This window comes from Lycium barbarum, chromosome 3 (genome assembly GCF_019175385.1).
Source record: "Lycium barbarum isolate Lr01 chromosome 3, ASM1917538v2, whole genome shotgun sequence".
Classification (NCBI taxonomy): Eukaryota; Viridiplantae; Streptophyta; class Magnoliopsida; order Solanales; family Solanaceae; genus Lycium; species Lycium barbarum.
Genome location: NC_083339.1, coordinates 111,662,442 through 111,673,883, shown reverse-complemented (window position 1 = coordinate 111,673,883; position 11,442 = coordinate 111,662,442). Strand labels below are relative to the sequence as shown.

Sequence of the window (11,442 nt, the reverse complement as noted above, 5' to 3'; positions counted from 1 at the left end):
TTGTACCATTTATGTGAACCTCAAGTTGGAGTACACAAGGCCAATTTGTGTCCACGAGTTAGGACCTTATCATAACTAGTTGGGCAAAGTGTCGGGTCATTATGCATCCTTATGATTGCAATTTGCAGCCATACACTTAGGAATAGATATTTTGAAAAATTGGATATTTGTTTCTTTTTCAATTTGTAATGTCAATATACCAAAAAGGTCGTATGTAAATTTTAGAAAATTGGATGTTTTTGGAAACTATTTTACTTGAGCCAAGGGTCTATCGGAGATAATGTCTCTACCTTCACAAGGTAAGAGTAAGATTGCGTACACACTACCTATCCAGACTCCACTTGTGGGATTACATCGGGCATGTTATTGTTGTTGTTGTTGTTGGATATTTTTGGAAACTTACGAAGTTCTTCTATCAAACCTTGATTGATGAACTTACAAAATCCTATCTTATTAAATTCAGGTATAGTAGATATTTCCTCATTTGGTAAGGTGCACTATTTGAAATGTTCATATTAATATAAAAACAAAGTTTAATAAAATTGTTTATAAGATTTTCACTACTGATAATTGTTGACTTACTCGTAATTATGACAACAACAACAACAATAACATACCCAGTGAATCCCACAACGTGGGGTCTGGGGAGGGTAGAGTGGGGTCTGGGAAGGGTAGAGTGTACGCAGACCTTACCTCCACCTTAGGTAGGGAGGCTGTTTCCGGGAGACCCTCGGCTCAAGAAAAAGCATAAGAAAGGTCAGATACGAGCAAACAAATCAAAGCAATTATGAAAATGAAAACAATGAAAGTAAATAAGTCATTATAAACCAACAGATACTTTTTAACTATGAGACTTACTCGTAATTATGAGACTTTTTAAAATAGATAATATTGTATAATAACAACATGACATTAAATTTAACATCCAAAAAGCTTGTAAATGAACATTATAGTTATTTATAGTTCAAATATTTTATTTAAAATTGGATTTTCATTATCATATTCAAATGTTAGTCTGGCCATCACAAGAATTACTCAAACCGGGTAGGAAATATTTTTGAAATATTTACCCTCTTTGGCGTCTGGATTGTACTCCAAGAAATTATTACTCCTATGATTGTAGCACATGCTAGAGTAAGTTCAAAGCTTACTGATCAAATGAATTTTATCGTTTTGACATATCCTATTGGACTGCCCTGAATCTACAATGATGTGAAAGTCCATTGAGCATTCTTGTCGCCTTGGTCAATTTAACGAATTTCATTTGTGTTTGTCTGTCCCTATCTTGCCTCCAATTAATAAAGTCAGTTGATCTTGGACAAAGATATACAACAGGTAGCACTCAAGGGCATGTGATGTGATCAATGAAGTGAGTTGAAAAATTATGAAATCTTATGCCAATTTCTAGTGGAGACAACGATACTACGGGATGATTTTCTTCCCGTTTGTCCAAGTCTTGGTGGACAGAGATACCCGGTACTTGTGAAGTAGCAGATACCCGGTGAAATTAGTCGAGGTGCGCACAAACTGATCCGGACACCACGATTATAAAATAAATACCGTGGGATTAATTGAGGTACGCACACACTGATCTGAACACCATAATTATATATAGAAATTAAAAAAAAATAAAAAATTATAACAGGTAGTTCAAAAGTTCAATAGTAATTGAGGAACCACTAAAATAACCCTATTGGCCTCTCCTTATTCTTCAAAAGTTAAATTGACACTGCCCTGAAGTTTTAGTTGTAGAACTTTGAACTTCAACATTGGCTATTTTTACACTAACAAATCTCTGGCACATTTTTAAGTTGTGCCTATTTTCAATTACTTTACCTACGTTGGATATATTCTAAATGGCAGCCCTAAAAGTGGCTAATAGTGCAATTTTTACTTTAAAAACACAACTGTAGAAGAAGCGTACCCACAAGGACAGAGCAAAAAGGATAATAGAGTCGTGGAAAGCATAAACATGACAAATTATGATAGTGGATTTTGTCCCTTATATGGAATTTTTTTTTTATTAAGTTGTATGGTCCCGCCACCATCCATATTCACATCCACATTTCCCATTATTATTGTCAATGTCCAGGCTAATTGACTGTATTTGCACCAATATTTGATTCTCCATGGCCATGTGGGGTGGGAACAAGACCACTCCCCAAAGCCCCAATCTAAAAAGAGAAACCCCAAAATACTATAGTTTAAATAATAGTTTGGGACATGTCAATGCGGAAATACCCCATCATTTTGTCTACCACATGGTTGCACAATGAATAACTAATACTATATTACTTGAGAAGCAAAAATAAAAAAACCCACACCCAAACAACTGTAAAGTCAACTCTTTGGCAATTACAAGAAAGGACTAATTGTATTCTTGAAGTAAATGAGAGTACAACACAAGCCACATCAAAACTTTAAGAATAGAGTTTATGCCTAGAAAATAGACTAATAACCGATTAAGAGCTCGTTTGGATTGGCTTATGGCTTTTGTCTTATAAGCTAAAAGTCATAAGCTAGCAATTACATAAGCTAGCAATTCTAACTTATGACTTTTGGTTTATTTTTGTTATTTTGGCTTAAAAACAAGTTCTTAAAAACACTTTTTTATTTTACCCAAATACTACAAAGGTGCTTAAAAGCTATTTTGGCTTAAAAGCAATTAAAATAAGCCAATCCAAACAGGCTCTAAATTGCAGTGACGGTGTAACTTTTACACTATCAATTTATATACAACCTAAAACTCTTAAAGATAATGTTTTACATTCATCCTGTGCAGCAGTTTTGAAACTCAAACTCTAATTAAAGACCTTGCAGTAATAAAAGGCTATTATTGTTTATATAAGCTTCAGGATTTGAGAAAACAAGTCCATGCAACTAGTCAAAATGTATGTCAAATACGGGTATTGGGACTACAGCAAATGAGATGCTACACAGATGCCAGATCGCCATGCAAACTCGTCGGATATCAAGAATTATAAACATTCTACACATTTAAACGCCTCATAAGCACTTAACTCACTACCCTTCACATTAACGATGAACAAAAGCTTTGTAACTCAAGAAAACATCATTTTGTGGTACCACATTACCAAAATCAAACTTGCGAGTTGCGAATAAGCTTGAGGGTTTAGTCCAGAAGCTCATGAAATCTAACATGTTACATGACCTCATTAAGTGAAACATAATGGTTAACGACTCTTTTTCTCAGCACAAGCTACTGTCAAGTTCATCTACACTTTCAACAGACAAGAGAAGACCTGAGTGATGTGGCAGTAGGAAGACACGTGCACGATGCCCATCGGATAACTGATTCAGTCACCACAATATCAATCTGCTCAAATTCGCCGAGACCAATTGTATGGTTCCTCCTGCTCTGGATGCCTAGGGTTCTGGATCCATTTGATCCACTCTTTCTAACTTCTGCTGTCTTATCTCTTACCACTTGCTCAAAGCCTACAGGAGAGTCTGACAGCATAAACACCTGTTCCACGCTGGCATCTGTGACACAAGTAAAATAGGTTTTAAACTCGGGATAATTTCATTTTTGGACCGTTTGAAAGAATAATAGCCAGCAAATGTATAGGCTTTGTATATAAAGTATAAATACACATATTGTGTACACAAAATATACATGAATATACATATAATATACAGAATCAGTGTATAGCTTTTGTATATTTTGGCTAGAGCCCGTAATTAATTTCAGCCGATGGGCCAAAAATGAAAAATTCCCTTTAAATGCTCGGACTCTAGGCGGCCATATAGTTTGGGATATAGTGGTCTTTTAAGATGAAATTAAAACAAGAAACTGTAAAATTACCTTTATGAAGTAAATCTACATCAGATGTTGTAACAGATAAATCAACTTCATAACTCCCTTGATCAACAACTAAACTCGAGCCGAAGAATGTAAAACTCGGCAGTGTTAGAACAGGAGAAGCAAAGTCATGGCCATTTGGTCCACCGGTACTACCGAAAGAGAATACAGCGGATCCATAGGAAGTTGATGAGTGTTCTGTTAGTAACGTAGAAAATGATGTCTGGCATGTGAATTTTGGCGAGTGGGCATCAATTAAAACAGCAGAGCCTGTCCCAAAACTGATATCCTGATTCCGAGCCATAAGAGAAGAGCAACAGGAGGAGCCTTCATCTGAATGCACTTCAAGGCATGGCTCATTGAAATGCGGAGAGCTATCCCGTACCCATGCATGATCTGTTAAGAGTGAGATTATAAAGTTTGAGGTAAGGCAAAGAAGTAAGCTGCCCAACTGATACATCCTCAACTACTTCACTACTGAGATAAAAGGTAAAACCTATCTCAATCAGAGAAAATCAGTTTAGGAATTGGATCTTCCAAAGTTAAATTCCAGCTTACGAAAGAAAAATTCAGTCCATCGACTGAGGAATTTCAAATATTCATCTTGAGAGGCGGGTTGATAGCACACACAAGGTGTGGTATCAAATATGATATATCATGCAGTAATAAGAATGATTTTGAGAAGAATGTAAAATAATAAGTCCTTCAGAAATGTACAGATCTGATGCAGTAACATTTCTAATGAATTCTAGATATTCTGGTTTTCACAGTTTCTAATCCACTTCTACTCTTACTAGGTTCATTCTAAATTCACAAGCAGATGTGCTTGATCTTTCTATCCTTTCCAATCAATTACTGATGTCCGACACAAATAAATTTGCATTCTCTTGATGCATCAAACGTCATTCATCAGTTCTAACTTCTATCTAGGTAACAAGTATTTTAGTTTGATATTATATCTAGCATTGATAACCTACCTAGAATTTGCTGAGTCGTAAGCCTCTGAGAAGGATCTGTACATAGCATTCCTTTAATCAGCTCTTTTGCTGAAGACGATATTGTATCCCAGCGATCAGAAGGAAACCGCAAATCAGCTGCCCTGACAGCATCAAAGATCTTTGACTTTGTCTTCCCCCAAAATGGTGGTATTCCACTAAGAAGAATGTAAAGAATTACACCAGCGCTCCAGATATCAGCTGCTTGATTATAACCTCCTGCCAGGACCTCTGGAGCTATATAAAATGGGCTGCCAACAGTACCTTGCAAACTTTGACCTGGACAAGAAAGTGCGATAATGCATAAATTTTTCAAGAATATGTATGATCTCTTTTTTTTTTTCGGATAAACGTGGTGTCCGGACCAGCTTACGCCCATCGCACCTCGACTCATTCCACGGGATACCTGCCATCCCCCATCAGCAACAGGTAGCTCTGTCCACCAAGGCTAGGACAGATGACAAGAAATCACCTAGTGTTTTTTCTCTGTTGGGATTTGAACCTAAGACCTCATGGTTCTCAACCAACTTCATTGACCACTAGGCCATAACCTTTTCCAAGGAAAAGTATTAATATTGTTGCATATTAGGTTTTTCAGAGGAAAAGAGAAATTACCTGGCTTGATGTAGGTTGCAAGACCAAAATCAGCTAATTTTATCGGAGAAGAAGAACCCTTTGTAGCCAAGAGAATGTTCTCCGGCTTAAGATCTCTGTGTACAATGCCTTTATGATGACAGTACATCACCACTTCCATTAGGTCACGGAAGAGAACCCTAGCCTCAGCCTCGGAAAATCTACCATGCCTCTCAAGCTGGTGGAAAAGTTCTCCCCCAGCACAAAGCTCCATTACTAGGTGTACATAATCTTCTTCCTCATAAACCGCCTTGAGATCTACAACATTCGGGTGGCCAGAAAGCCTGGTCATTATTTCAATTTCAAGCTTAACACTTCGCACATCCTCCTGAGTCACCAGTCTATTTTTAGCAATTGATTTGCAGGCCAACACCTCTCCAGTGAACTTGTCAGAGCATGTCCTAATTATCCCAAACTGGCCCCACCCCAGCTGTTCTCCGAGAACGTAACGATCATGCAGATTAGCAGTATGACTCGCATCCAAAATGGTATCACTCAAGTTTGCAACTTTATAGCAACTACATGAATTAAGTGATGATTCAGTGTTGCTGTTGCTGCTCTTGGCAACAGCCATACGAGGAATGAACCCGATATAACCAGAGGATACTAATGAAGATCTCAACTTTCGTTCCTCCAATCTTGAAAATATTGACTACCTTGTCGAAGATAAGCCTCTCCAACAGTGGAAAAGCAAATTTTTCCAAGTCAAAGTAATTGATTTTGGTTCACATAAGAATAGACCATATCAATTTGGTCAACATACTAAAAGTAAAAGAAGCTTCCAACATAAGGCATTCAACTAATCACAGTAGAAAATCAAACTCAAAGCTGCAAACTCTTTCCATCCTTGTAGATCAGCTGGATCTGAAAAGTCAAACACCACAAATTCAATTCCAAATTCACACACTACAAATAGTAGTTCTTACTCTTTATAAAACAACAACTTTCAGAAAAAAACCACAGTAGCAAACAAAATTCAGCTAATCATATCTTTGGACAGATCCTACAACTGTCACAAACTTAAAAGAACAAAAACAACAACATAAAAATACAAAAAAATGTACTCTACACATTTTCACAACTAAACCAAACTAGCCAATAAAATCACACTACAGTTCACCAAGAAAAACAATTCAGCAAACACACAGAAAGAAAGATGGCTAATTCAAACTGACCTGGAAAAAAAAGAAAAACAGCCAGATCCATATGTTTCAAGAAACACATAAAAAGACTACAACTTTATACAAATCAGAGATAAAAGAAACATATATGAAGAAAAGGGGTAAGCCAAAATGACAAACCAAAAAGTGGGTATGGAATTTGTTTGTCCACAAACCACAGGAGAGACCACCTGTGGAGTGGTCGCCTTCAAGCTTAAACCCAACCCCAACACACAATAATAATAAAAATTGTATATTTGAGAGTCTTTGCGTTGTGCTGTGTTGTTTTTTTTACTACTACGATTATATATTTTTAGTTTTCTTTGGTTGGGTTCCTTTGCTTTTTGAATTTTAAAGGTGGGATTGGATTTAATTATCATTGTTTTTGATACCTATTCGCCCTAACCTTTCTGAGTTGTGTATGTGTACATAATAATGCAGATACCACCTCTTTCTACTACTTTAAACGTGACGTCATCCATCAGCTCTGATGAGGTCAATTTTAGGTGGACATAAATATTGTAGGTTGAGTTTTTAAAGAAAATGAAGATTTTTAAAATTTGTTATTTTAAATACATTATAGCAATTGAGTAGTTATAATTTTTTTGAAATTTATTATTTTAAATATGTCATAATATCTGTGTGATTATAAAAATTGTCCATTAAGGTTTGAAAATGGCTAACTGCCAAATTAGATCAATTCAACTATCATTGCTCTAATTTCAAATGTAGAGGCTCCCATTATGCTAGTCAATGTAGGCCCATCTATGTTGTAATGTCATATACATATGTATATTTAAAGTCATTTGTTAGAGATTAAGGAAGGTAATTTTTGTAAAAGTTGCTGAAAATCAAGCAGCTTTTGTTGAAGGGAGGTCTTTAATGCGCAATGTTTTGATCTGTCATGACCTCTTGAGACACTATAATAGGAAGAAAAGTTCTAAATATGCGCAATGTTTTGATCTGTCATGACCTTTTGAGACACTATAATAGGAAGAAAAGTTCTAAATATTTGATGAAAATTAATAAAGAAGGTATATGACATGCTTAGTTAGGAGTTTCTGGAAGAGGCTCTGAAAGGCTATGGGTTTCGTGGTCCTTTTGTTAAGTTAATGATGTGATGTGTTATTTCAATTAAGTTTATTGTCAAAGTGAATGGAGAGGGGCATGATTATTTTGAGAGGAAGACAAGGGAATAAAGTACGTGGCTAGAGTCCTCAAGGAAAATCTGATCTATCGGATTTCCAGTTTCATCCAATGTGCAAATATGTTAGGGTCACACACCTAATTTTTGCTAATGACTTGATGCTATTTTGTGAAGACAATGTGTCTTCTATCAACAGAATATGGACTCACTTTAATAAAGTTTCTGGGCTTGTGGCTAATCTGGACAAATCAAGTATTTTCTTGGTAGGTATCAATGTGGCAACTCAATAGAGAATATTGAGCAGTATAAGTTTTTCTTTAGGCTCCATGCCTACTAGATATCTAGGGTTGTGTTTATCTTCCAAGAAGTGGAGTAAGGTGGAATATCATCAATTAATGGATAAAATTATAGAAATTAAAGAATAAATACTGGCTAGTGGCTACTATAGATAACTCTCTTATGTTGGTAGATTACAAGTTATTAATGTTGCACTTGTCTCTATTTACAACATTTGAGACCCTGTGTTTATTTTACCTGTAAGTGTGATTACAGACATAAACACAAAAATGCAGGAAGTATCTGTTATATCCCGTATTTTGCATATTCGGAAAATTTGAAATAATTGGGACTAGTGAGAGATAGGGCAATATTTTGATCTTATTTAATATATATGTTGTTCATGAAAATATTGACGCGAAAATATGGAGGAAGGCTAAGGGCAAAATTGGAATTTTGGAAATTAATTTCATGAATTACAAATATTAACCATAAGAAATTGGGCTTGGAAAAAAAAAAGGGGGGGGGGGGGGGGGGGGGGCAAAGGGGGCCGGCTATATGGAGCATGGGCCAAGGCCCATGGAGCAAATTTAATCCAAGACTAATAAATAGCAAAAGGGCCATTATTATCCACTATTCTTCAAGAACTTTCAAGAAAAGAGTGAGAGCACAAACAAAAGGGCCATTCGGCCGAACAAAGAGAAAAAAAAGGAAAAAAAAATGGAAGCCTTCCAACTCTGATCCAAAAATTCCTTTCTTCTTGAATTCTTACTAAGTTCAAGATCCTTTTCAACGTGGTATAATTATTTAAGCGAGAAAACCACTTTAGTGGCAAGTGAAAATTTTAGAAAAGGTAAGAATTCTATCATTTTTATGTTATGGGAGGCTTATACATATGTTGTAGTGAGTAGAGTTGAATGAAAATCATGGAAATGTTGTGTATTGTCTGTGGGCCGTGTGGGTATGTGTGAGTGTATGTGGCCGTGTATGTGTGTGTAGTGTAGGGAAGATGAACTAATTTTTATGTAGTAATTTGGTTGTTGTTGATATGTATTCTATGATGAAAATGAGAATTTGATGATTCAAGTTGATGTTGTGATGATTGTGGGCTGTTTTGGAAGCCACCATGGTCATTAATGTAGTTCTTGTATTTGCGGGAATAACATTGCTAACGTATGAATTGCTAAGTGTGGTTCATGAATTTGAAAGATAAAAATGTGTTGTTATCGTCCTTGTTGGAATTGGAAGTTTCGGGTGGAGCATGATGTGTTGGTGGAATTGCTTAAATATTGTATAGATTGTTTGAAATGCTCTTGAATTGTATTTGAATGATCTTGGCTTAGTAATGAATATGTGAGCGTTGATATTGACTTGAATGTACGTAGTTGAATTGAATATGATAAGCTATGTAGAGAAGAAGGTTATTAATGTTAGAAATGCGTTGTAAATTGATTGTTGATGTTATTAGTATGATTGTTGGTGTGGTTGTTGATAAATTTGGCCGAGTTAAATTCTCGGGGATGTTGAATTTACAGGGGAGATGCTGCCGAAATTTCTGTAGACAAGTACTAGTTAGAATTGAATTTCTAAGTACTTGTAGCTAATGTTTGGTAATTGATAACGTTATTGTAGATATTGGAGAGCCCGAGACTTGAGTCGGGATTTGTTAGCGAGTAACCGAGGTATGTAAAGCCTACCTTTCCTTCTTTTGGCATGACCTTATGAAATGAACAAATAACGTATATGTATGCTTCTAAAGAAAATTCTATTCTTAGAGCCGCTAGGATGGCTAATATCTTTGACTTCCGTAAGCTATTCCGTATGGCTTGATACGTATTTATGATATTCGAAGATTCTAGTTGTTATGTTTCCGAATGTTGTTCGAAAGAAAATCGAGATGACTAAAGTCTTTTGATGAATACTTTGATACGTAAATATGGTCTTAAAGCCTCCATTTGATTTGATCCATAATGTCATTCGAAAGTTTCTTAAAATGAATGATACTTGAATTTCTAAATATGGCTTATGAAATGTTTTTAAAAGGTTTTGTACTTCAAAAGCTCGTAACTTTCGTATACTAATTCCGATTGACTCGATACTTGTTTCTGAGCTTTCTGATATCGGTATATATAATTATTCATCGAGTCTTGGAATTTATTTACTTATATGCATATGGTTTTCGCACTACTCCGCTCGTGCATACTACTATTACATCGTTCGCCGGGTCCCGGGCTGGTTTTGTGATCGTGCGCACTATGTTATATTCAGCAGTATGATGTGTTACGGTTCCCCGAGACCTCGCCATAGGGCCGGGTACCGCTTATATACGGCGTTATGATGTGATATGGCATATGATGTGTTCTGATGTTGTGATATGTTCTGATGATACGATATGTTCGGGGATTGTACGGAGATTTGAAACCTTCTGGAGTATGATGTGTTGTGGCGCCAGCGTCGAAGTGGCGACCACGTTCCTCAGCCCTATGCATGATTTTTATTTGCATTATTTATGTTTTCAGCACAGGTTTTGATATACTAATTATGTATCCATTTTCCGTACTTCTCACTTCAGTTCTGATTTGGATTACTGCATTTCATGTTTTACATACTCAGTACATATTTCGTACTGACCCCCTTTTCTTCGGGGGGCTGCGTTTCATGCCCGCAGGTACAGACGTTCGTTCTGGAGACCCGCCAGTGTAGGACACTTATTCTGCTATTTGGAGTACTCCTTTGATCTGGAGCTCATATTTTTGGTACATATCCTTTGTTGTACATGTTTCTGTATATATGATTATTTGGGGTACGGCGGGGCCCTGTCCCGTCATATGTTTCTGTTATGGTTTGTAGAGGCCTGTAGACATATATGTGGGTCATGGGTCATGTTTGTTCGATTATGTCTGTGACTTGTGCCTTAAGCGGTCCTGTTTGGTATTATGGCCAAAACGGCCCATATGTTTGTATATGTATGTATATCCGGGCGATGTGTATTCCGCCAGCCTGCCGGCTTTTGTATGATATTTCTGTTACAGGTGACCGCTTAAGATGACGTCTGTTTCCAGTATCTGTTCAAAATAACGTATGCTAAATTTGAATAAGTCTTTGATATGCCGATTTGGTGAGCGAATGGGTTTGGGTGTCCAATTAGGACACCAGTCACGGCCTACGGGGCTGGATTGTGACAGTATCTCTGGGAGAACTATAGGGCTATAGAAAATTATCACTTGTTGCCTGGGATAAGGTTAGTATCCAAAGAAGTGTGGTGGTCTAAACATAAAGGGGCATAGACAATGGAACATGCCATCTATTGTTAAGTTGCTGTGGCAACTAGCTACTAAAAAAGATGTTTTATGAGTTAAATAGTTCATGAGATTTATATGAAGTCTTGTAGGATTAATTGGGAGCATC

General features: G+C 36.5%; 1 protein-coding gene across 2 annotated transcripts; it reads right to left on the bottom strand.

The window, feature by feature from the left end:
• Positions 1-2,943: 2,943 nt before the first annotated feature.
• LOC132631820 (calcium-dependent protein kinase 26) lies at positions 2,944-7,031 on the bottom strand. Of its 2 annotated transcripts, none has more exons than XM_060347521.1 (5): positions 6,753-7,031; positions 5,434-6,315; positions 4,801-5,097; positions 3,827-4,219; positions 2,944-3,504 (listed from the first exon to the last, which is right to left on the bottom strand). In XM_060347521.1, the coding sequence occupies exons 2-5, from the start codon at positions 6,023-6,025 to the stop codon at positions 3,245-3,247; spliced, it is 1,542 nt and encodes a 513-aa protein (XP_060203504.1). In that variant the 5' UTR covers positions 6,026-6,315; positions 6,753-7,031; the 3' UTR covers positions 2,944-3,244. The 2 variants fall into 2 exon arrangements, with proteins under 2 accessions (XP_060203504.1, XP_060203505.1); XM_060347522.1 differs by having other exon boundaries at positions 6,627-6,768.
• Between the last annotated feature and the right edge of the window lie 4,411 nt (positions 7,032-11,442).

What these genes read in the sequence shown, in the direction of transcription:
- LOC132631820 (XM_060347521.1), bottom strand. Translation starts at nt 6,025, where the DNA reads ATGGCTGTTGCCAAGAGCAGCAACAGCAACACTGAATCATCACTTAAT. An exon ending in TGCAACCTACATCAAGCCAG is followed by an intron (nt 5,098 to 5,433) that starts GTAATTTCTCTT and finishes TTTCTTGTCCAG; the next exon opens with GTCAAAGTTTGCAAGGTACT. An exon ending in TACGACTCAGCAAATTCTAG is followed by an intron (nt 4,220 to 4,800) that starts GTAGGTTATCAA and finishes CACTCTTAACAG; the next exon opens with ATCATGCATGGGTACGGGAT.